The 27,510-nt window shown below is 36.6% G+C and overlaps 1 protein-coding gene across 3 annotated transcripts; it reads right to left on the bottom strand.

The window, feature by feature from the left end:
* Window positions 1–1,708: 1,708 nt before the first annotated feature.
* LOC107008307 (elongation factor P) lies at window positions 1,709–25,934 on the bottom strand. Of its 3 annotated transcripts, XM_015207285.2 has the most exons (11): window positions 25,682–25,932; window positions 25,026–25,056; window positions 24,914–24,927; window positions 24,753–24,803; window positions 17,155–17,224; window positions 14,923–14,995; window positions 14,734–14,801; window positions 3,152–3,272; window positions 2,911–2,950; window positions 2,462–2,529; window positions 1,709–2,081 (listed from the first exon to the last, which is right to left on the bottom strand). In XM_015207285.2, the coding sequence occupies exons 1-11, from the start codon at window positions 25,868–25,870 to the stop codon at window positions 2,075–2,077; spliced, it is 732 nt and encodes a 243-aa protein (XP_015062771.1). In that variant the 5' UTR covers window positions 25,871–25,932; the 3' UTR covers window positions 1,709–2,074. The 3 variants fall into 3 exon arrangements, with proteins under 3 accessions (XP_015062771.1, XP_015062773.1, XP_015062772.1); XM_015207287.2 differs by lacking the exon at window positions 2,911–2,950 and having other exon boundaries at window positions 25,682–25,934; XM_015207286.2 differs by lacking the exon at window positions 1,709–2,081 and having other exon boundaries at window positions 2,458–2,529; window positions 25,682–25,933.
* Window positions 25,935–27,510: the final 1,576 nt, after the last annotated feature.

The raw sequence follows: 27,510 nt of genomic DNA, 5'->3' as shown, positions 1-27,510 counted from the left end.
AAGAAGTCATAAAGCTTATTGAAAAGTAGGCAAATAATTTTTGTGAAAAGTTAGCAAATAATTTTTTTTAATCAAATTTACCGTCACAATAATAAAAATTTTGGTAAAATTATACTGACATTAGATTATTTTTTTTAGAAAAAAAATACTTATTAGGTCATAAAGCTTATTAAGATACCAAAAAGTTAAAAGACACCGAAAAACAAAAACATATAACAATAAAGAAAATGAAAAGGCTTTAAAGCTAGATTTGTAATTATTTAATCTAATGCAAGTGTTAAAATGTTGTGTTACTAATGCCTACAATTTCTTGGTATAAGTACACAATTTAATACACAATAAAAAGTATAACTAATGCTTGCATTAGTTATACATGACATGAAAAAGTGTACCAAACAAGATACTACTAATACACACACCTAATGCATGCATTATATTTTTCTAATACACTCTACCAAACGACCCCTATACTATAGATCTTTTTTATTTGGTTTCCAACAACAGACACAGTAACGACTGCTAATCAGCACCACATGTTCTACTTATTTTCTTCTATGTCACTTTCAATTTGGGAGTCTCAAGCCTAATAGTTAAAAAATATTGAAAAAAAAAAATTCTAAAAGGGTATATGAAAAAAATTTAAATCAAAACGGTAAAATCACTGGTGATGTAGCGATTTAGGTGGGTGGCGTTAAGGAAAATCGTTGCAGTAGCAGCGATTTGTAAAATTTATGTTTTTTAAATTTTTTTTTTAACAAATATTTGTAAAATTTGTAAATACTTCTTTTTTTTTAATATTGAAGTAAATTTAGCAGCGATTTTACTTAATTTTTTTTTAAAAAAAAAAAGGCAGCGATTTTGCTTCAAATTTTTTTTTAAAAAAAAAAGTAAAATCGCTGCCAAGGCAGCAATTTACTTCAAAAAATAATTAAAAAAATTAAGTAAAATCGCTGCACAGGCAGCGATTGATAATTTTAAAAAAATCATTTACCAAATCGCTGCCTTGGCAGCGACGATTTGTTAAAAAAAATTAAAAATAAATTTTACAAATCACAAGCAGCGATTTACCTTAACGGCACCACCTAAATCGCTACATCACCAGCGATTTTATCGTTTTGGTTTAAAAGTTTTCATTTACCCTTTTGAAATTTTTGTCAATATTTTTTACCCTTTAGGCTCGGGGCTCTTCAATTTGGCATCCGCCTCATCTCCTTGATCTAATTATGTTTTTATACTCATCGGTGCATGTATACAAGCAACTTAAAACATTTCTTTTAGACCATCAATCTTTGCGATTTAAACATGGCTGCATGCAAAAAAACCACCTTTGACATATAGAAATATAATATGTCTAGACTCTTTGCATTCATAATGGCTGCATTGCATTTTGAAGAATCAAGCACGTGGTCTTAGAACTAAAAAAGGAAATGATTTGCTATGTCATATTTCTTATCTCTTTCATCATACATAATGGTTCGTTACCTGATGAATTGCAGGCGCCGCAAAGGAGAAATGGGGTGGAAGAGATCAGACACTTTATGTAAATGAAGACAACAACTGGATTTTGATTGGATTGACAAGACCATATTTCAATTTATTTTTTTCGGATGAATAAAATTAATTGTCCAGCAATGAAGAGCAGCAGTGAAAGTTCACCTATTTTAAAGAAGAATTAAGCTTTAATAAAAATATATGATTGCATTTCATCTACATTGGTAAATTTAACATTTCAGACCACATAAAAACACCAAAAACATATTATCAACAACATCTCTAAATATTCTGGTGATAGATGTTTATTACAACAAAAATTGTCCCCCAAAAAGCCATATGACCAAATATGCTTAGACAGAGCAGGAGCCAGTAACATCAACTACACTTTATTCCAATAATATACTCTTTCCCCCACAATAAGCTAGGACTTGAGGAAAAGCTTTACCACTGCTTTTTCAACTCATGTAAATACTCTGCTAAAAACATCTCTACTATAATTTGGATTCTAATAAACTCCTACTGTAACTCAAACTTGTCAATAGTTCGCCGGTCCAATGAAGAAACCAATAAAATGCCACTGTTAAGCTCTGGGATTAAAGAGATGTAAAAAAGAGGTGATGAGTCAACACTAACTTGGTAAAATGGTATGCAAAGCATATTCACAATAGACAGAGATGGAAGTAACAAATGCTGATATAGACAAAGAACAAACTGAAATTTGGATGATGATCCGTTGATTTAGTTTTATCCCTTCTGAACCCACCTTCAAGGCATTTCTATTACTATTACAGTTTTCTCAAAGGTAACAATCTCAATTTCATAGATAAAATTATACAGAATCTTTGAAAAAGACTTTCCTTCATAAGAAAGAAAATAATTACTATCTGTGGAATTTTATAAAGATTAAATGGATCGACTCTATTGCATAAGTTAAATCCTTATTTTTACAAGACAATCATGCACTCACCTGCTCATGTAAGAGTGGTCAATGGTGTTAACTATAATCTTGTCTCCTTCTACGATATGTTTCGGTACCTAGAAAAAAGGGGAAGATGTAAAGCAGAAAGTGAAGGACTTGCTCATCGACTTCAACTGCAATTAATACATATTGCTCGATATACATAATTGAGATTTGTCATAATGGACACTACATACTTGATCCAGTAGAAACCAAAGTATTCAGTCAGATCCAAATACTATGCAGTACATTTTTCAAAGGTAAGGGAGGTGGAAGAGACAGGAATGACACCTCCAAACTAAGAAAGATTTGATATTTGTGTTCTTTCATTTTTGTTTCTCCTGTAGTAGCTAGTGGGACGACGGAGCTTATGAAGATCCCCCCCCCCCCCCCAAAAAAAAAAAGCTACAAAGTCAATGGCATCCATTAAAGTGTTGGCAACTTAAAGCTAAATTTACCTGCACAGTAAGACCATTATCCAACAAAACCTTCTTATACCTGTCAACCAAAAAGGTTTTGATCTATTTATCACAGACAAGAAATGGAAACAGCTAAAACTTTATCTGCACATATGTGACTTTTCAATCAGAACTCAAACTTTAGAGCTGTTAATTCCAGGATTAATTTATGTGACAAAATTAAAGGAGTCTTTTTATTAATATATGACATAACAATCACAAGTAAGAGAAATGAACATACTGTGGAGTAGCTGATGCCCTCATGGGAATTTCGGATTCAGCAACAGTACATGTTACTCGTGTAGGAATTGATGCAGACGTTGCTCTTTCATTATAAAGTTGTACATTGACTTTCATATCATCTATGAAGAATATAAGATTTTATATTTTAGCACAATTCAGACATTTTATGTCACAAAAAAGTTGATCAATAAAAAAGAAAAATTGATAATTAATTTAGTTATTGCAGCAAGAATGTTGAAGAAAACGAGCTAACTTCATGGAAAATATGTTTATAGGTAAAAGGGAAACAAAGGAACATAGCATGCCCTACCCTTCAAAAAATTGTTAAGGCAGAAGAAAAAAAGAGACAAGATACATTTGCCATAGAACATCAATAGGAGGTATCACAACTAGGCATAGACATACTACAATAAGACGGGAAAACTAAATATTTAATGACTTAATTTTTTCCCTACTGGTACCACTCCTGATTAGGATTTGAGCTGAAAAGAATACTGTCAAATAGGATGATCCCCAAGGATAAAGGCTAAATAGTACTCCTTCATATCTCATTCTATAAGATGAATCCAACAATTACTTGCCGCTAAAATAAGCATAAATGCAGAGACAAAACCTCCGGTAAGTTGTGCAATCTTCAGAAAATTAGATACCGAGTAGGTCTACAAAACTTACCCTCTTAGCCACGCCTAACATCTTTTCCCATCCTAACATGATGTTGGAAATACCACTACAACCAATCAGTCCCTTCCTGAACATTTTCATCGAAGTAGTAGAAATAGTACTATTTCAAGATGAAAGTTTTTTGTCAAGAAATTTTCATGTCTTTGTGCACAGGGTGTTGTAACATGGAAGCTACTAAAATAATTGCTTCAAAGGCACCAATACCATATTAAATGTTTTACTTTAGGAGACTCAAGACTGAGGAAACATAATTGACATTGCTCATTTCACACCAAAATGCCGAAAAGAGACGTCTGCACTTCAATCCGAAATTGTTTAGTTTACTTTCGAAGATCATTAAACTCTCTACTTTCAAAGTAACCACAAGTTAATGCAGGAACCGTGTCCCAACTCCCAAGTCTTCCATTTCTTGTGCACAGCCCTGAGATGGACCAGCCTGACATCACCTTCTCAACTGATCTTGGCAATGTCCATTTGACCTTAAGAACGTTGATATAGAACTTCCATAGCTGTGATTCCAAGGCGCAAAGTGTGAATAGGTGATTTCTTTTAATAATATTGATAAACAATAAATCCCCGAGAACCAACCACACACGGTTCGAAACTCTGGAGAATAAGCCTGCTCTGTTACCCTCCACTTAAATAGCAGGTTTTTTGTATGTGACAGGTAGGCCTGGGCGTTGAGCCAAGTCAAGTTTAACCGAGATTTGCCGAAGTGCAATCGAGCTTGAGCCACACCGAGCTTGAGCCAGGTCTTTAATGTGTAGTTTCACATAGTGCTACACTAATAGAAACTATTTAATTCACAATAAGTGGATTGATTAAGAAACATTAAAGCATTACTAGTTTAAATGGGTATCTGAATTTATATATGATTGAATTATATACATTACCAGATCAAATGAAAATTGCCAACTTAATATTGAAGATACAATACAAATTTCAAACAGATAAAAGTTAAAGCAACAATAAACTCAAAATATTTGTACGATATTTATTTCCTCTAAAAGTTTTGAATCTTAAATTTAAGACGCTAATATAACTCATTCCACCCATAAGTAACAACTTTTATAACAACAACATAACCAATGAAATTCAGGGTATAGGGAGGATAAAGTATACGCAGACCTTACCACTACCTCGTAGAGGTAGAGAGGCTGTTTCCAAAAGACCCTTAGCTCAAGTGCATCAAATTCAAGCAAAGAAGACGAAAGCATAGTTGTCAATAAAAAAAGAGTAAAGTCTACAAGAAAGTAACAATAACAACAACAAAATAGTGCGATAATCAAAATACAATAAACAACATATGAAAAGAACTACAAGTGTATGGCTAGTACTACGACATGCAATAACAAGCCTAGACCTACGCACGACAAGACAACACTCTACCCTACAAATCTTCTACCCTAATACGGAACCTCCACTCCTTCCTATATAGCGTCATGTCCTCGGTACTATGAAGTTGCGTCATGTCCTATCTAATCACCTCTCCCTAATACTTTTTCAACCTACTTCTATCAAAAGAGTCAGAGTACCTCCTTTTCAAATCCCCAAACCATCGCAGTCTCACTTCCCTCATCTTGTCCTCCGTAGAGACCACTTCCACCTTCTCCAGGATAACATCATTCCTATTCTTGTCAGCTCCTAGTATACCCACACATCCATTTCAATATACTTACCTCTGCAACATGCATCTTCTATTCATGTGAGTTCTTGACTGGCCAAGACTCCTTCCACTACAATAAGCACAGTCTAATCACCACTCTGCAGAATTTAAATTTAAGTTTAAGCAGTACTTTTTTATCACAAAAGATTCTAGAGGCAAGCCTCAATTTCATCCATGTCGCCCCTATGCAATGTGTGAGATCATCATTGATGTCTCCACTACCCTCGAGTATGGACCCGAGATACTCAAAACTATCTCTCTTGATAATAGTTTATATTGCAACCAACAAGCTTACTTTCGTGTCTGCTTCATCCAATGAAACACTAAATTTGTACTCCAAAAATTCTGTTTTAGTCCTGCTCAACATGAACCCTTTGGACTCCAAACCTCCAGCCTAACATTAACTCTATCCCATGACTCATCAATAAAAACTGTTAGAATAGAAATAAGTATTTATAAGTATTTCCTTCTTAGAACAGGAATAGGAATAAGAATCCTAGTTGGAAAAGGGTTCCAATGTAGTCTCTATAAATAGGGTCTCAATGTAACAATTAACTTACACAATTCAATAATATTCTTCCAATATATTTCTCACATGGTATCAGATCATTGGTGAGAATTTCAAGTCACCGGTGTCAAATTTCGATGAAGACGGTGGGACTAATTTGTGTCATCTTTCATTCTGAAGGTGTTGTGCAAAAGACAACACTGTCACGAGGCTCGGGAAGCTTAGGCGACCAAACCCAACCAGACCCACCCAAAAATACCCTCCCATGCGCCCCCACGCTCCGATCGGAGGTGGGAATTTTTCGGCGAGAGCTGCTCAGGAGCCGGCACGTGAGTGATCATTTTTTTGAGCAATTTTCTTCTGTTGGGTCGCCCAATATTTTCAACCAGACCCTGGGCAATTTTCTCTAGATCCAATCACCTGAGTTAGGGTTCCGGTGATTTTCAGGCAGTTCCCGGCAAATTTCCGGCGAGATCATAACTTTTAGGCTACTATAGGTAGATTCGGGCAGTTTCCAGCAAGTTTCTTACTCTTTTCAAGCCAAAAAATAAAAATAAAAAAAATAAAAATAAAAATAAATAAATAAATAAATGTCTTTTGGGGCAATCACTTCAGAACCATTAATGGGAAGTTCAAACATTTAGCTTGGGCTTCTTTAGTTGTGGTGCAAGGGTCAAGGTGTTCAAGATCACTTAACAAACAATGCTTGTGTCATAGATGAAAAGACAAAGTCTAGTGACGATGGTGCAAAAGCCAAAGCACAATGGAGGAAGTGGATGCCCAATTATGTAGTCTCCTTTGGCGCTCTATTAATTCTAAGTTGATGCCCTTGTTTCTCCCATTCTAAACATGTTATTTAGTTTGGGAAAAGGCACGTGCATTATACACTAATGACGTATCTCGATTCTATGATGTGATATCTCGGATGACCAACTTAAAGAAACAAGAATCCGATATGTTTACTTACTTGGGACAAGTACAGGCAGTCATTGAGGAATTTGAAACATTGATGCCTATCACTACAAACGTGGAAAAGCAACAAGAGCAAAGGCAGACATTGTTTCTAGTTCTTACACTTGTTGGACTTCCTACTGACCATAACTAACCAGATTCTAGCCAGTCCCTCAATTATGAATTATTCTCTCGTCTGCTTCGTCTTGCTGCACCTCCTAGTCACAAAGAAGTTCATCTCCCATTGTTGACTCCTCTATTCTCGCATCTCAAACCACAGAAAAGCGTACATACCAGTCTATGGAGAATCATCGAGGGGGAGGGCGTTTCGAGAAACCTCGATCCAAGTGTAGTCATTGTCATAAACCTGGACACACTCGTGACATATGTTATATTTTGCATGGTCCACCACCCAGTTATGATCCTTTTGTTTTAAACGAATATAATCAGTTCCTTCGAAATCGCGCAAGTAAACAGACATCTTCAACAGTAGCATATAGTGCTCAACCTAATCAACCATCCAATAGTGCTCGTATTGCTCAGGCAGAATATGATAAGTTTCTTCAGTATCGTGCAATAAGCAAACGTCTCCACATGTAGTTTCGGTTACATAATCTGATGTGTCTGTTGCGGGTAATTCTTTTGTTTGTGTGTCGCAATGTAGTACTCTAGGAACATGGGTCATGGACTCTGGGGTTTCCGATCATATCTCTGGTAATAAATCGCTTTTATCCGATACTGTTTATTCGCAATCTCTTCCATCTATTACTTTAGCCAATGCGATTAGACAAAACCAAAAGGGTTTGGAAAAGCCAAACCCCTATCTTATATCACCTTAGACTCTGTTCTTTATGTCCCTGGTCTCCTTTTAATCTAGGATCTGTTAGTCGTTTGATGAAAGCCCTACATTGTAGCATAACCTTTTTCAATGATTTTTTTCTCATGCAGGACCGCAATACGGGACAAATGATTGGAACAGGACATGAATCACAAGGCCTTTACTAACTTACCTCTTCAAACTCCTTAATAGCATGCTCCGTTACAGATCCCCCAGATCTAATTCACAAACATTTGGGACATCCGAATCTATCCAAACTGCAAAAGATTGTGCCTAGTTTGTCTAGTTTATCTACATAAGATTGTGAGTCGTGTCAACTTGGAAACACACTCCTGCTACGTTTTCTCATAGTACTAAGGGTCGTTCAGAGTATTTTCATTAGTTCATTCTGATATTTGGGGTCCTAGTAGAGTCAGTTCCATCTTAGGATATCGTTATTTTGTTAGTTTCATTGATGATTATTCAAGATGTACTTGGGTTTTTCAATGAAAGATCGTTCTGAGTTATTTTCTATTTTCAAAAGTTTCTTTGCTAAAATACAAAATCAGTTTGGGGTTTCTATTCATACTTTTCGTAGTGATAATGCCTTAGAATACATATCCTCTCAATTTTGGGAGCTTATGACTCACCAAGGCATTATTCTACAGACTACTTGTCCATACACCCCTCAAAAAAACGGTGTAGCTGAAAGAAAAAATGGGCATCTTATTGAGACCGCTCGTACTCTTCTCCTCGAATCCAATGTTCCGCTGCGTTTTTGGGGAGATGCAGTTCTTACGTCTTGTGATTTGATAAATAGAATGCCTTCTTCTTTTATTCAGAATCAGATTCCACATTCCATATTGTTTCCTCAGTCACATCTCTAACCTATCCCCCCCTCATGTCTTTGGGAGCACATGCTTTGTTCAAAACTTAGCCCCAAGAAAAGATAAATTAGCTCCTCGTGCCCTCAAATGTCTTTCTTGGTTACTCTCGAGTCCAAAAAGGGTATCGATGTTATTCACATGATCTTCATCGATACCTTATGTCCGCTGATGTTACATTTTTTTAGTCTAAAGCCTTACTATACATCTTCTAATCATCCTGATGTATCTATGGTTTACCCATACCTCAAGTTTTACCTGTGCCAACCTTTGAGGAATCTACATGTACTTGTACATCTCCAGTTGTTGTGCCACCAATACTAACTTATCATCGTCGTCCACGTCCAACCCTAGTTCCAGATGATTCATGTCATGCGCCAGACCCTGCTCCTACTGCGGACTTGCCTGCACCTAGCCCACCGCTTGCACTTCAAAAAGGTATGCGATCCAGTCGAAATATAACCCAAATTATACCTTCTTAAGTTATCATCGTCTATCATCACCCCATTATGCCGTTGTGTCATCTTTGTCCTCTATTTCCATTCCTAAGACTACAGGTGAAGCACTTTCTCATTCTGGATGGAGGCAGACTATGGTTGATGAGATGTTTGCTTTACATAAGAGTGGTACTTGGGAGCTTGTCTCCCTCCTGCAGGTAAATCTACTATTGGTTGTCGTTGGGTTTATGCAGTCACAATTGGTCCTAACGGTCAGGTTGATCGACTTAAGGCTCGCCTTGTTGCCAAAGGGTATACTCAGATATTTGGGCTAGAGTATAGTGACACTTTTGCTCATATGGCTAAAATAGCATCTGTTCATCTTTTTTTGTCTATGGCTGTCGTTCGTCATTGGCCTCTTTATCAGTTGGACATTAAGAATGTTTTTCTCCATGGTGATCTTGAGGAAGAAGTCTGTATAGAGCAACCACCTGGTTTTGTTGCTCAGGGGGAGTCTAGTAGCCTTGTATGTCGATTGCGTAGGTGACTCTATGGTCTGAAACAGTCTCCTCGAGTTTGATTTGGGAAGTTCAGCATAGTAACTCAGGAGTTTGGCATGACTCGTAGGAAAGCTGATCACTCTGTGTTTTATCGACATTCTGCACCAAGTCGATGTATCTATTTGGTTGTTTACGTTGATGATATTGTCATCTCTGGTAATGATCAAGATGGTATCATCGATTTAAAGCAACATCTCTTTAAGCACTTTCAGACTAAAGACCTTGGCAGATTGAAGTATTTTTTAAGTATTGAAGTTGCTCAGTCTAAATCAGGTATTGTTATTTCTCAACGCAAGTATGCCTTAGACATTCTTGAGGAGACAGGAATAATGGGATGTAGACCTATTGACACTCCTATGGATCCGAATGATAAACTTCTTAACATTCTTCCGGGGCAGGGGGAGCCACTTAGTAATCCTGAAAGGTATAGACGGCTTGTTGGAAAGTTGAATTATCTCACACTGACTAGAATGACATCTCTTTTCCCCTGAGTGTTGTAAGTCAGTTTATGACTTCCCCTTGTGATAATCATTGGGAAGCAGTTGTTCGTATTCTGTGATATATAAAGTCAGCTCCCGGTAAAGGACTACTCTTTGAGGATCAAGGCCATGAACATATCATTGGATATACAGATGCTGATTGGGCAGGATCACCCTCTAACAAATCTTCGACATTCGGATATTGTGTTTTATTTGGAGGTAATTTGGTGTCGTGGAAGAGTAAGAAACAGAATGTGGTTGCTCGATCTAGTGCATATCGAACAATGGCGACAGCAACTTGTGAGCTAGTTTGGCTCAAACAGTTGCTGGGAGAACTAAAATTTGGCAAAATTGATCAGATGGAACTTGTGTGTGAATAATCAAGCTGCTCTTCATATCGCATCAAATCCAGTGTTTCATGAAAGGACAAAGCACATTGAGATTGACTGTCACTTTGTCAGAGAAAAGATATTCTCGAGAGATATTGTTACAAAATTTGTGAAGTCAAATGATCAGCTTGCATATATGTTCACCAAGTCTCTCACATGTCCTCGTATTAATTACATCTATAACAAGCTAGGTATATATGATTTGTATGCACCAGCTTGAGGGGGAGTGTTAGAATAGAAATAAGTATTTATAAGTATTTCCTTCTTAAAATAGGAATAGGAATAAGAATCCTACTCGAAAAAGGGTTCTAATGTAGTGTCTATAAATAGGGTCTCAATGTAACAATTAACATACACAATTCAATAATATTCTTCCAATATATTTCTCACAAAAACTATGACATCGCAAATAACATACACCATGGAACCTCCTACTTAATAGACCATGTCAAATCATTCATCACCAAGGCAAAGAAGGAAGGGCTAAGAATTGATCCACGATATAGTAGCCCATCTCAATTGGAAAGTTCTATGACTTTTCTCCCGCCATTCTAATTCGAGTCTTTGCTCCATCATACAGGACCTTTATCACCCTAATTTACACCATCTAGACACCCCTAGCCTCTAACTACCTCCCGAGAACATTCCTATGGACTGTCATAACTCATAAGCCTTTTCAAGGTCAAATGAACATCATATGTAGGTCCCATTTCCTTTCATATATTTCTCCACCAGTCTTCCTCCCCATAAGGTGGATGGCTTCAAACTCCCTAATATGAATCCAAATTGATTCTTCAAAATGGACACCCGTATCCTCACCCTTATTTGCACCATTTTCCCCCAAACCTTCATAATGTGGTTTAGCAATTTGATACCCCTTAATTATTACTCCTCCGTTTAAAAAAAATGACCTAGTTTGACTTGACACGCAGTATAAGAAAATAAAGAAGACTCTAAATCTTGTGGTTTTAAATGAAAGTTATGTCAAATGTACAAAATAGCCTTTAATCTTGTGGCCTTAAACATGCCACGTGGAAAGTTGAAATTAAAATGTCACTAAAAAAAGAAAAGAATGTCATTCTTTTTGAAACAAAAGGAGTTCAACTTTGGATATCACCCTTGTTCTTGTACAATAGAATCATTGTACTCCACCGTCATTCGTCAAACATTTTTGTCGTGTTAAAAATAACATCAAAAACATAGTCAACCACTCCATACATGCCTTGTATGTGCTCTACCAAAATTTCACCGTAATCTCACCGTATCCGATTGCTCTTCCCTGCTCATCTTACTAATTGCACGTCTAACCTCCTCAACCTTAAAACACCTATGATACCTAATGTCCCAAAGTCTTTGAGAGTGCATCTATTTTCCCCAACACCTAGCCTTCCTCATCTTTGATGCACTTTACTAGATCCAAATCGCGAGCCTTTCTCTCTCTTACTTCTGCGAACCTATACAATTTGTATAAAAACTCCAATTATATCAGATTAATTAAAGTAGTGACGTACAAAATTAATTTTTTTAACTCCGTTTCAGTTTATTTGTCTTACTTTCTTTTTTAGTTCGTTTAAAAAAGAATGTATCTATCCCTTTTTAGCACCTCTTTCATTCTAACTTTCTGCATGTCATGTTTTAGACTACAAGACTAAAGCACGTATTGGTACATTATATACATCTTTAGTTAAAAACCATAAGATACAAGTCTTTTTTTAGTTAATTAAACTTCATACGAAGTATAAACTAGCAAGACAAACAAACTGAAATGGAGGGAGTATGATAAATAATAATAATTGAATTGACATATTAGAACTTATAGCTTGTTTGGTTAAAGCTTGTGGGAAATTATAAGTGCTTATGTTTTCTTAAAAAAAGTTTCTTTTAGGAAGATAAGATGTTTGGCTAGCTTTAGGAAAAAAATAAGCATTTTTTAGCTGATGTTTGGCTAAGCTTTTAAGAAAAAAAGTGTTTTTCAATAGTAAAAGAAGTTGAAAAAAGTTAATTTTCCCTAGAAGCGTTTTTGGAACCGTAAACAAAGCATAAATTGTTGACTTCATGTTGACAAAAATGCTTTTGAAATTGATTAGCTAAACACAATTACTTTTTCGTAAAGCCCTTCTGACAAAAGAGCACATCTCAAAATAAACAAATTTCGAAAGCTTGGACAAATGATCTATAAAATAAGCTTAATGGATGAGATCCAACATTACATGACTAAAACTAGTCAACCGAGTTGAGTCAAGCCAGCTCAACCGAGTACGAGCTTCACCCAGCATAACTTTAAAGAAAATCTAGTCGTACCAACATTTGATTGAAACCAACACGATCCATGAGTCGGTGTGACTTGTTGTCTCGGCCTAGTGGAAGGGTTTGAATGGATGAGCTATGTTGCTCGGACTCTTCAAAAATGCCAACGGGTGCGTGTCGGGTTCGCCAAAAGTGGTGAATTATTGAACAATCTGAAACGGGTGCGGCATCATAAGTGGAGAGTCTTCGCAACTAAGTGGACAAGTAGGTGGTTGACATCCTCAGATTCAATTACACACATGACAGTAGCATTTCACTCAACTGTAGTTGTCTTCGAAGACTAAAAATTCCATAAGACAATCTAGCAAAAACGAGAAACCTTAATATGTCGTTGCTTCTTCAAATCTCCCTTCGAGGCCAATAGGGAGTTAACGTTCTCAGTGGAAATAAAAATTATTATAAAAGCTACCAGTAAAAGCTCGACTTTATAATGCTTCCACTTTAGAGAATTAGGGGTGTTCATTTGTACAATCTCCACGTTTTAGTAATTATCCTGATTTTCCACCCCACCTTCCTTTGAAGAACATCAAGTTTCTAAAGTAAAGATGTATGTAGTGGTCCTGCAACTCTGTCTAGAATTGGCTGTCCAGCCATCTGATTGTTACAGCTCCTCCTATGACTTCTATGAAATGAGAGAGTTCCAAGAAAACTGTCTTGATCGTTAGATATCATCAAGAAAGAAATAGGAAGAAGTGTTATCGAATGCTTCCTGCAATTCTTTCTAGTATGGGATGAGTAAAGAATCAAGCTACAAGTCTCGATCTATATGCCTTATTAACCGACTTTCGATTTGATCCTTCGATAATGAGATTGCAAAGAAGGGTAGGGTTTCGTGTTTAGGATTTTTACTTCCACATCCCAGTTCTCTGAAGTTACCGCCTATCGATTGAAATTTCCCTCCTCGGGCGGAGGCGGAATTGGCTCTTCATGAACAATTCATGGAAGAATAAAGGAAGGAGAAGGGAACAGGAGATTCTCACCTCCTAAGAGTATAAAGAAGGAGAGTGTCAACCAACAAACTGATCCATGGTTTTTAGATTTATGCTATAAGGTACTGGGAACATGTTCTTGATAGGCATTCCAGCCATCATGTCAAACCCTAGTTTAGCTTGTTTTCTTTCTGCTAATTCCTCCCACAAACTTCTAGTGTGATGCCATACACACACCCATAGTTCATGTTTATATAAAAGATGCACCATTCATTCTTTAAGAGCAACATCTCTCCATTAGTACTTCTGTCCATTAAACTCCATGAAACTGATCACATCTCCATAACCATTTGCACAGTCTTTTCTTATGATGCCCTTTTACCTTACCTTATCAAAGAGAAGAACAGGCTTTTCTTATGCCCTTTCAGATCATTCACCCTCATTCCTCCTTCTCATAGTAAACTATTTACTTTATCATAAAAAGGGCTTTCATAAAATCAATTGACACATTATATATGTACAAGATTGATTATACCTACTTGAAATCGAATAATTCCAATTCCCAATGAATATGATGTTTTTATGCACAAAATCACACACAATCTATATGAATTTTCTCTATTGTAACATTTTCGTAGTGGAAAAGTAGAACAACGGATAAGCATTTCATGTAGGTGACATGTGCCTTCCCTATTTGAAATTCTAAAAGCTAAATCCCCATCCTCCTTAGCAAAATTATACTTCTCTAGATAGAGTACCATATTTTAAAAGGCTTTCATGACTTCTATCTTTAACTAAATAATAGAAAGACTTGATTGACATTTTTCCATGAGAAGATTTAATTGTTAAAAGGATCTTACAAGTTTTGGATACACACATAAGTAACTGCATAAAATAATATTAAAACATATCAATATAATGTGCATATTAAGTAAATAAAAATCATAAAGTAGATGATATACATAAGAATACCTTGAAGGTAGACATAACATTCACCAAACAAGTGTTTTGGCACATCTAGTTGCTCATAGGTCTCAGGCCTGCATAGGATTGAAAAATATGAAGAATGGACCGAGATATAGCTTTACTGATATGCATGTGTCTGAACATGTCTATGTACAGAAATCATTCAAAATCGGGGACGTGCACACTTATACTTACTCCATTAGCACAATGTTTCCAGTTTCCTCATCTGTATAAAGATACGTGAAACTCTTTTCTGCAACAAATACTCCTGCACATCCAACACCAATAAGGCCAAGAGAAACGGACCACTCATCCACAACAAAGACTTGGATGGAGTTTAGATGACTATATAACCCAATTACAGAAGTGGCCTCATGCAACTCAAGTTGTCATCTTCAATGAATGATTTCACAAGGAAGTTTTTCTAGTTCACAAAATTGGTCCCAGCCTTTAAGTGACTTTAACTTCTTGACGCAAAGAAACCAGCTAGTACACGCCACATGAATCCTATTATCCTACATTCAAAACCAATATGTATGTGCTCTTATAATGTCCTATAATGAAACTTTGGAGAAAATGTTTTAAATGTAAAAAAAAGTTGAATGGATGATATGACATATTCGTGTTCACCTCATTTATAATCTGCTAAAGACAAGTTGTCAAACATAACTGTCAAATTAGAGCCTGTTTGGATGCGCTTATAGTTTTTTCGCTTATAACAAGTGCTTAACAACACCTTTTTATTTTACCCAAACAAAGGTGTTTAAAGACTACTCATTTTGTAGAAAAACACTTAAAATAAGTCAATCCAAACAGCCTCTTAATATACTGCAAAAACACTTAACTTTTAGTGCGTACCTCTCAAGGGATGAAGATGTGTGTAACCCTCCAATTCTACAAAAACAATCACATGCCAGTGTACTCTCACAAGTGGGTTGGGGAGAGGGGTGTATGCAACCTTACCGCTATCATTGTGGGTAGACAGGTTGTTTTCGATAGACCAACGACTTAAGAAAAATCGTGTTTTAGAACAAGTTCACAAAAAATGTATCGAGTAAAAAGCTACGACGACATACTAAAGAAAGAAAAGTATTGACATTAGAAATAGTATTGATACCCAAAGAAACAGGAACAACCAAAGTAATTAACTTGATGAATAAACTAATGCTAGCATAATAATAATAATAATAGTAAGGGAGCAAATAGTTGCTCCAGACTAGGCACCTGTTCTACCACTGAAAAAGAGAAATTGCTCAACTACCTACTAATTGTCTACAATAATCCTCGACCTCCATGTTCTCCTATCTAAGGTCATGCCGTCGGTAAGTTGAAGTTATGTTCTATCATGTTTACTCACCTCTCTCCAATACTTCCTCGGAATATCTCAGGCTAATCTCTGTCAACCTCTCACACCTTCTAAACGAGAGTGTTCTTGACTGGCCAACACTCCATCCTATACAACATAGTTGAACTAACAATCATTTTATAGAGCTTAACATTAAGGCTCAGTGACACATTCTTATCACATAGGAAAACGGATGTGAGTCTCCATTTCATCCACCTTGCTTCAACATGAACTGCAACATCTCCTTCGATCTCCCTATTCCTCAGATTATATACCCGTAATATTTGAATCATATACTCTTTGGTCAAGCTTCTAAAATCAACTTATTTTGAGAAGTGTTTCTCAAAAAAATAATTTGGGTGAGAAGTAATTTGTGTTTGGCTAATTAATTTACAAAAGCACTTCTGAGCAACAATTAATGTTTGACCAAGCTTTTAAATAGTGCTTCTAAGTGTATTTTCTCAAAAGTATTTTTAAAAAAAGTACTTTCGGAGAAAAGATACCTTTATAGCTTCTGAAAAAAAGTTTATGCTACTTCCCAAAAGCACTTATTTTCTCCCCAAAGTTTGGAAAACACCACACTTTTCTTAAAATAAGTACTTTTTGAAAGAAAAACGCTTTTAGCCTCCCAAACACTTGGTTAAAAAGGCTATTATGCTCTTGGGATGACTTGTGTACCAATCCTCACTTCCCTATCCACCGCCTATCACATGTCACTAAACTTGCACTTTATTAGTATGTTTTAGTCTTGCTCGGCTTGAAGCCTTCAGACTCTAGGGTATGTCGTCAAACCTCTGATCTATCATCAACTCCACCAAATGCCTCGTCAATCAATATTATATCGTCCGCAAATAACATACACCATGGTAAGCCTCCAATTCTATAGCCCAAAAGACATTGCGAGCTTTAACCCATGAGTTGATCAAATTATTTCCTTCATTGAGCTTAAGTTCACAGAATGAAATGCAAAAGCCTTCAATAACATGACACATAGTCCTTGAAAAAAAGATGTGTGATATTTTGCATGAAATGAGTTACACAACAAATATGATGGATTGCGACTAGAGATGTGGAATGCATACTTTCAACAGTTTCATCCGTACGAAATCTTTCATTGGACTTGCTTCCACTATCAACATCACGAAGTTCCACCTAATATGATTGGCAAAAGATAAAGTTAAGGAAATAATAAGATGATTTACACATTCTTTTCAAAGAAAAGAGAGAACAAAAAAAGATATTAACATTATAACAATAGTTATTGTCTTGAATGATTAGCAAATGTTAGGAAGTTGAGAATCATAAGTAAGCAACTTAGATAAAGTTTCAGAACGACAAAGAACAAGAAATTAAATCCCAACTGAGTCATAATTCTATAAACCCACAGTTGTATCAAGATTTTGATGACTTCAACATTCAAAACCAAAGTATTGTTATCAAACAAGAGTACTCATCACTTACATTTGAGGTTGACTATAAATCATAGGAAGCGACTAGGGTTCTGTCTGTATTTTCCCAAATAAGGTGAGCATACTGAGTTTCCGGCTGTTCTTTTATAAGATAATGATACTAAGCTACTGGCTGTTGTTTTTATAAGGTAAAGATACTAAGCTTCTGGCTGTTGTTACTTGTTAACCACTGATTCTAAGATTAATGTCAGTGAAATAGTGATACTTCATGTTCTATGGATTCGTTTTTTGATTGCATAATAGATATGCTAAAACTTCTGTTATTATTCTCAAGCAAAAAGGCAAATTCGCCATCCTGAAGACCAGTAACGCTGAATACTGGAAGCCACATCCAATAGAGTTGGATTAGATGGTGAGCTTTTTGGGATTTACAAATGGTATGCTGCTGACTAGGGGATTTACAACATCAAATTCAAAATTATCGACATGCGTGACTGGACAAGTTTGATCCACAATCACTTGTAGTTTGCATTTTTTGGACTAGTGGAGTCCCCCAAAAAATAGAACATAAAAGATATTATGAGAAACCCGAATCACAAGTTCTGCCACGATAAAGATAAGGTAGGACAGCTTCAAACATTGATCCATGATAAATTCTTATCTACAGTTCAAGGAAAGTAACTATTGGCTTAAGATCGGAAACAAAAAACTGTATGTGCCATGAACCTTAATTTCAAAGAAGGTAACACAGATAGCCTTCAAACTGCATAACCAAGTGACCACTGAACAGCACAAAATTGGACAACTCTAGGAAATAAGGAAAAAAAGTGCCCTTCTAGAAAATCTTCCATACCCTGCCGGCCTAAAGACGCGTTCAAATGCTATGTGCTTAGCAGGAAACTAGAAACAACAAATGAATCCAGGTTAGCATCTACGTTTGGTTCTAAGTTCTAACCTATACAAAAATGTCGAATATACATATCAACTTGTGGTTCGAGCTTGGCTAGAGATCACTCGCTGCAATCAATGTTGTCCAGATGGATGCATCAAATGGAAGCAAAGGAAACCAAGTCAGAGTGGTGAAAGGTAAATATGAGTGAAGGTATGTACTTTACAATAGGAAGAAGCTAAAATTATAAAGGGTGCCAAATGCTCATTTGATATTGCAGTAATTTGACACTATCCAAGAAATTAAGCTCCCAGGCACAGTTCACAAAAACCCTCTCTCTCCTACTTCCTAGGAGGGAAAAACACTCTCTTTCCGGTAGTCTTGCCGGGAACTACCACCTTTCCTTCACATCAACTGAGTTACCACCTTCTGTGGTACCTCAAAATCTCTTTACTTTCCTCTTATATCCTTCTATACCATGGGGGATAATAGACTATACTTCAATCAAGGATTCAAATCTTACGACATTACCAGATGGACTTCCAATCATGTTTTCTGGTATGACTGGGTTGAAAGAAGCAGAAAGAAGATGAGTAGGATTACACTTAGTGCGAAGGTGATGGAATGGATATGCTTCATTCTCAGGGAAGCCTCATCCGACCAGAAAAATTTAGTGAGAAGATGGCGATACAAGGACCAGGCAGCAGAATTTTTTGGTACTAGGAAATATAATGCTCATGGGAGGTACATGAGCATTCTGTCACTAAAGGGAGAAGACAGATCAGCTATCATAGTACCTGAATTAGACATTAATGTTGGGTGGAGTGTGGCATTTAAGATACAAAGCTTTATTAAATGCATACCACAGAAGGAGTTGAAGATCAAGTCCCAAAAATGTGACATAAATGTCCCTTTTGCAAAGGTGGTTGAGGGCAGTAAATGGCAGAGTAGCAAATATGAGGCACCCACAGCTAAGGACAAAAAGACTGAATCCGAGGCAATTGTCAAAAGCAGAGAACAAGGTCTGCTGGGAAGGTGCATTGTCGGATTCTTTGACAAAAAAAATGCAGAAAGGCCTACCTTATCTGATGTTAGACAATGGTCTACAACAGTGTGGAAGAAGGCTTTTGGAGTCGATATATATGAGATAATGGGTAGACACTTTCTCTTCGAGTTCCCCAACAGATATATGGCGGAACAAATCCTTCAGGGAGAATGGATGTGGAAGAGGAACAAAATAAAATTAGAGTGGTGGAATCCATCTGTAGTTGTGAACCAACTACATACAAACCCAAATCCACTTGGATTAGGGTTATGGGTTCGCCTATGCATTTATGGACGGACGAGACCTTCAAGGAGATCGGCGAGCTCTGCGGTGGATGGTTGATGACGGAGGAGGAGACAGAACTGAGAAACCATCTCAAATGGGCAAGGATCGAAATACAAGGTGATGGTCGGAGCATTCCAAGTGAAGTCTCTATTTCCAGAGATGGAGCCATATTCATAATCCCAATCTGGGCAGAGAGGAAAACCCTATTTGAGTTACCATCGGAAAGCAATAAAACAACCACCGGAGAAGATCAACTGAAGATACAGCGGATAATAGATCTCCAACCATCTATATCCGAGAAAGCAGAAATACAGGTTGTTGATGTTGATGCAGCAGTGGGAAATCACGTGGAGGCGGCTGTCCAAATTTTTAAAAAACCTAAAGTAGCACGTGCTAGGCATGTGCAGATCTTTAAAAATAAAGATTTGGACAGTAGGTCAACTGGGCCGGATCAGGCGACAATTATTTTTAATAACTTAAGCCAACAGCCCAATTCTGACTTTCAAGAGGTGGTAATAGATGAATCTCTGGAAAATTACTCCAGTCGTGATGGAACTGGAAGGAAAACTCCAAATTTCTCTACAGAATTTTTTGGGACCCAGTCACGAGAAGAAGGATTCGAAGAAGGAAAAGAAGCAGGAATCTCCTGTTTACCCATTAACGAAGTAAGCACATGCATCATATTGGGGGAAACCATTGCAAACGAAAACGAGCCACAACAAAAAAATCTGGAGATGTTTAATTCTGGAGAAATTTGGGATGTACAGGAGATTGAACCACTACGTACCCAAGTACTAACTGATTCAGAACGGAGGGCAGCAACATGGGTACAACAAAATCTTCTTAAACTTCACAAGATGTTTGGAGTAGATTTTCAGGGGCTTGAAGAGGAAGCACTTGAGTTGCTTAAGCAGGTTGATGCAAGCAGACGTGCCAGAAGAATGGAGCAAACAGTAGAAGTTAAAAGAGCAAAGCATAAGGGAGCACAAGAGTTAAAAAATTTGATAACTTTTGATGTCAAATTCAAAAGCAATGGTGATAGAGAGAAGGGGAAGGGAAATCACATACTACTCCATGAAGATAAAACTAATCTCTTGGAATGTTAGGGGGCTAATGAACAGGGAAAAAGAAGGGTGGTAATAAACATGTTGCAGGACTGGAAAGGAGACATTGTCTGCCTCCAGGAAACTAAATTAGAGGGCGATGTACAGGACTTAGTTAAACAAATTTGGGCAGGGAGATGGATTAAATATGCTTGTTTAGAGGCCAGTGGAACTAGAGGAGGAATCCTATTGTTATGGGATTCCAGAATGTGGGAAGGGGAAATTATTCAAGTTGGAGCTTGTACTCTCTCTTGTAAAATCAAAGCTCAGACAAGCAATTTTGAATGTCATATAACCGGAGTGTATGCTCCGAATAGTAAAGTGGAGAGGAGGGTTATATGGGAAGAACTGGCTGATGTAAGAGGCTTGATGGATGGTCCATGGGCTGTTTGTGGTGACTTTAATGTCTGTAGATTTCCTTCTCAAAAAAAGGAATGCAACAGGTTAAACTCAGCAATGACACAGTTCTCAGAATGCATTGAAGACGTGGACCTCATTGATCTGCAATTAAGTGGCGGAAGGTATAATTGGTACAAGGGTGATAACCATATCACAGCATCCAGGATAGACAGGATTATGGTTTCAACTGAATGGAATAATCTTTTCACCAACATAAAGCAAACTACTATGCAAAGAGTGACTTCTGATCATGTTCCTATAGCGTTACTATGTGGACACTGGGAACAATCTAAATCCTATTTTAAGTTCGAAAATTGGTGGCTGACCCAAGAAGGATTTGTTGATAGAATCAAGGTTTGGTGGAATGATTTTGAATTCAAAGGGAAGCCAGATTACATCTTAGCATGCAAACTCAAAGCCCTCAAAGAGAAATTGAAAGAATGGAGCAGAAATGAACAAGGTAATCTGAAATTGCAAAAGAACAACCTTCTCAATCAGATGGCTGAGTTAGAATCACATCAGAGCAACAGAGTGTTAACTGAGCAGGAGATAGAAAAAAAAGCCACACTTTTCATGGAGTACGAGGGGTATTTGAAGAATGAGGAAGTGGCCTGGAGACAGAGATCAAGGGCTTTGTGGCTCAAGGAAGGGGATAGGAATACAAAGTTTTTCCACCAGGCAGCTAATGCCCACAAGAGATGCAACAATATTGATCAACTGGAAGTTAAGGGAGAGACTATAACAGAGCCAGACAGAACTAAAGAAGAAATTATTTCTTTGTACAAAAAATTGTATATAGAACCTCTGGAAATATCAGCAACCATCATACCATTACAGAGGGTGAAACTGAAGCATTGCGGGGCAGATTTTGAGGAACAAGAAGTACTTGAGTGTTTAAAAAAGTGTGCTATAGACAAAGACCCTGGTCCTGACGGATACACTTGGGAGATCATTAAGCATGACATTATGGGGGCTTTCCACAATTTTCACTCAACTGGGATGTTTGAAAAGAGCTATAATACAACCTACATAGCACTGATTCCTAAGAAGATAAGAGTGAAGGAACTCAAGGACTTCAGACCCATCAGCTTAATTGGAAGCTTCTATAAGCTAATGTCCAAGGTTTTGACAGAAAGGTTGAAGAGAGTTGTGGATAAGTTGGTAGACAAACAACAGATGGCTTTTATCAGTGGCAGACAGATCATGGATGCAGTTTTCATTGCTAAAAAAGCAATTGATTCTAGAGTGTCCTAGAAGAAACCTGGTATACTATGCAAACTTGATATTGAGAAAACATATGACCATGTGAATTGGGATTTCACTCTAAGTATGCTGAGACAAATGGGATTTGGTAGCAGATGGATCGGTCGGATCAAGTTTTGTATTACAACTGTTAAGTTTTTAGTACTCATCAATGGTCTTTTGAAGGCTTTTTCAACGCACACAGAGGAGTCAGGCAAGGGGATCCCTTATCACCCTTCTTGTTCATCATAGCTATGGAGGGGCTTAACAATATGTTGAAGATAGCCAAGACAACTGGAAGAATACAGGGATTTGAAGTCAGTAAGGTTGTCGGGAATAGCATGGAGATCACACACCTACAGTATGTTGATGATACACTGATATTGTGTGGGGCTGAGGAGGAGCAATTGCGATTTTGAGACTTCTACTAGTCTACTTTGAAGCCATATTTGGACTACATATAAACTGGAACAAAAGCCATTTGTATCCAATTAATGTGGTTCCGTATATGGAACACCTCTCACAAACCTTGGGAGGAGTGATAGGTACTCTGCCATCAGTATACTTGGGCATGCCTTTGGGGGCAAAGTCTGGAGCCATAGACATTTGGAACCCTATAGTGGAGATATGTGAAAAGAAACTAGCCAGATGGAGATCACAATACCTCTCCTTGGGAGGTAGATTAACACTGATAAACTCTGTTCTGGATGCTCTACCTACATATATGCTATCTATCTTCCATATTCCCCAGATCAGTAGTTCAGAGGTTGGACAAAATTAGAAGAAATTTCTTGTGGCAAGGAAATAAGGAAAGAAAAGGCTTTCACTTACTCAAGTGGAAGAACATCATCATAAGTAAGATGCAAGGTGGATTAGGATCAAGAATCTCAAAAACCAAAGCAAAGCTCTTAAGGTGAAATGGTTATGGAGGTACCATCAGGAGGACCAAGCACTATGGTATAGGGTGATCAACCACAAGTATGAGGAGCTAAATAAATGGGTAACCAAAGAGGTAAATACCCCCTATGGGATTAGCCTTTGGAAATCCATCCGAATATTTTGGCCCTTTCTCAATAATCAGTCAACTGTAAAGGTACAAAATGGTAGAAAAACCAGTTTCTGGTTTGATAAATGGTCGGGTGGTACGAGCCTCAAAGATCGTTTCCTTGACATCTTTACACTGGCTCAACACCAACACAAGATTGTCCCTGAAATGTGGACACAACAAGGCTCGGATCTGATTTGCAAAAGAAATCTGAATGACTGAAAATTCCCAGAATACTTGAATTGCTTAAGGTTTTGGAGAGTTTTCAAGGTATACAAACAGGCGAGGATTTTATGGTGGCAGGGGCACACAAAGGTAGTTACAAGGTGAAAGAAAGGATACAAACAGATAAGTATTGGTGGCATTCAAGACTTCAAATGGCCTTGGAAGCAAATCTGGAGGATCAAAGTACCACACAAAGTGGCATTCTTTACATGGCTACAGCCAAGGAGACAGTCTTGACATTGGATAATGTGGCCAAGAGAGGAATCTCTCTATGCAATAGATGTTCCTTGTGTGGGAAGGCTAATGAGATGAGACAGTGAGACATCTCTTCTTACATTGCAACTTTTATTGGGCGACTGTGGCAGATTTTCCTTAATCTCCGAGGCATATCTTGGTGTATGCCTAGCAAGATTGATGAGACTCTATTAGGTTGGGAGATGGCTGGAGTTGGGGCTACAAACAAAGAAAGATGGTGGATGATCCCTGCTAGTAGTTGGTGGACTATATGGAGGGAGAAAAACGAGAGACGTTTTGAAAATAGGAACAACAACCTGCAGGAAGTTAAGCTTAAGTGTATTGTGTTGTTCTGCTTTTGGTGTACAAATGTCTACTCCAATGAAACTGATTCAATCATAGATGTTTTAGGATACATTTAGATTTGGTTCAATTTTTTGGATAGATTATACTTACTTTCTGCTTTTGTAAGTATGGTTTTTCAGTACTACCTAAGTACTATGTGAAATACAATGTTACAGTTTCAAAAAAAAAACAAAAAAAAAAAAAGCTCATTTGATACTATTTCCAAACTTATGTAAATGAGTAACTAAACTTATGTCATTATTTGATTAAGATCCTATACTTTTACAAAAGTAATAAGTGATTATATACTGCACATAATCGCATAAGATTAGTGACCATAGGGCATAATTTCAAGTTCTTGTATTTCACAAAATAGTATAAGAAATGAAGCTATTAACTTATAGACAGAATGGCAACAATAAGAAGAGTGACATAATTTGCATAAGATGGAATAACAACCTGTATAATAGCTCCTCCTCTTCCTTGGGTTGTGTGTTGTGCCTTTACCACCTAATGATTAATTAATTTCATGAAAATAATTGTCTTTTACTTCACTACAAGAAAGCAAAAATTGCATAAAAGGAAGGAGAGAAAAAAGATAGTAATATGCATAAACTAACCTGATAAATCCTTCCTGGTGAAATCAATAGTCAAAAGAACAATACATCATTATTAGTCTATGTGTACATAGACATATACAAAGCCATAGATCAGAAATGTGGGCAAGCTAACCTTTTTTTTCAATCACATTTCCTGGCTTCAACTACACCAAAATAATATGATTGTGAGCATTTAATAATGAAAAAAGCAGAACCTACATAAACTTTTATGTTAGCCAGCTCGTATATTAGCTTCATTCAAGCTTAAGAACACAGCAGAATAAATTATTAGGCATTTGGACATAGATTCCAAATACTTTTCACTTTTTTCTAGAATTCATAGAATTGTGTTTGGTTATACTTTTTGCATAGAATATTTGAAACCATGTTCATGCTTGGACGTTCTTAAATACAATTTCAAAAGTAAATATGAGTTTGAAAATAGGTTATAAGTTCTTTTCCAGGTTGGAAAAAGAAAACTTCAAGTAGGATTTGAAATTTTTATAGGCAAACACCAATTTTAGAATAAATTGAAAAAATTATTCCAGAAAAATGTAAATAATGGCCAAATTGGTTATTAATTAATAAATCAATCTTAATCTGGTTGAGATTGGTGATTTGAATTCCTACTTTAGGATTGGCCTGGATGAACTAACTAATTCATAAAAGCAGCACCGGAATTATATATTCGTGAGGAAAATTGGAAATTTATGCCACTATGAACATTCGTTACTGTTAATTACCAATCGCTAAAACATTAAAATCAAAGTCGTGGAGAGGATAACTTACATCTGCACCGCGAGATTTGGCACCGCGGAGTTGAGTGGCGGACCAAGGCGAAGCAAATAGAAAATCCCGAGATTCGCGATACGACGATTTGGACTGAATGTAAGTGGAAAGAGGTCTTGAAATCTTTGTGGAAGAAGTTCTCTTCAAATCCCAGAGAGCTCGGGAAAGTCTCTTCATAACAACTCGCATCTTTCTTTTTCTGGTGGCTTGGCTTTGGGTAATAGGAACTCGAGAAAATTAAGGGAAAGTTGTCAAATAAGTCTGCTTTTTGTTTTTGGTGACATATTGATTTATCATTTTTAAAAGAAAATTAGTCAATTAAAAAAAAAAATTTTGAGAAAATGTGTATGTATTATTATTATTTAGTGAAAAGTCATTTTTTATTGTTGTTATTTTAATTTTTTTTTTAGCTATTTTGTTGATAGGATATAGAAATATAGTGTTACTCAGGCGTCTGAAATATATTTCATTTGTTCAAATAATTTAGCGTATATTGTCACATTTTAGTGATATGTTGGTCATTTGTTGCCAAATAAGATTCAAATGTTGCAATAATCTGTACAGATGTGTCAACATATGACGCATCTGTTGCTACATAAGATGTATATGTTGCGCAACAGCAGGTACATATGTGGCAACATAATGTTAATTTATAACAACAGACTATCCATCGGTTGCAACATACTACTATTATTATTTTATAATGAATTGTAAAATCTAAATATTTTGTTATTTACCTTGTCGGTGAAATGATACAAAAAGTTTCATCCATGACAACAATTCAATCTTCTAACATGAAATGCTCTTTTTATCTATGCGAAGAATGTGAGCAGCAACATGATTATTTTATTAGTCGTGCTAAAAAACTCACTGATATTTTTAAGGAAATATCTCATAATATTGATGTGCAAAGATCCAAGAAGACTTCACAGCCTTTGAAATGTAGGAGGTTGAAAAAATTTATTTCTCAAACACTTTCTAGGATTATTGAGAAGAAAGAAAAAGAGAAGAAGACAAAGGAGGAGAAGGAGAAGGAGGAGAAGGAGAAGGAGAAGAATGCAAAGGAGAAAAAGGAGAAGAATGCAAAGGAGGAAAAGGAGAGGAAGAAGAAGGCAAATGAGGAGAAGGAGAGGGAGAAGAAGCCAAATGAGGAGAAGGAGAAGGAGAGAAAGAAGAAGGCAAAGGAGATGGAGAAGGAGAAGGTGAAGCAAAAAGAAAAAGCGAAAGCGAAAAAGAAAGGGAAGAAAGTCGAAGTTGTCATTTGTGATGTGAAGTGACCATATCCATTTGAAGTTTTCAACATTGACGGCGAGGGTCCAACTGAACTAATGACATCCTTCTCGCAATGGATAAAGGAAGGTCTTTACAAGCATCATGCAAAAAAGTAAGTAAAGCAAGGTCGTTCAACTATTATTGGAATTTCTTCTAGTTGTCCAATGAATAATGATTTATAATGATTACACAATTGCAGAGGAAACAAGGAGGATCACTACTTAGACAATTGCTCAAAACTTGAATTTGACCAACTTGATTTAGTAGTTGCATTTCCAATGAATAAGGACTAGTTCTACGTAATGTCTCAACCTAATAGTGCTGGAATGATGAGGTAAATTTATGTCCACTTTTACATGTATTGTTTAATAAATGAATATATACAATCAAATTGATACACTTGTTTCATCTATGAGTATGTGGATGTCATATTTTACTATTTGTGTAAGAAGTCGAAGCAGCAGATTCATTCTAAATATCAATATACCATCACTATTTGTTTTTTCAAAACATACATTGACAATTTTAGTGAATATGAGGATAAAATCATTGACATA

This window comes from Solanum pennellii, chromosome 1, assembly GCF_001406875.1.
Source record: "Solanum pennellii chromosome 1, SPENNV200".
NCBI lineage: Eukaryota > Viridiplantae > Streptophyta > Magnoliopsida > Solanales > Solanaceae > Solanum > Solanum pennellii.
The sequence above is the reverse complement of the archived record's forward strand: the minus strand, read 5'-3'. Positions and strand labels throughout refer to the sequence as shown.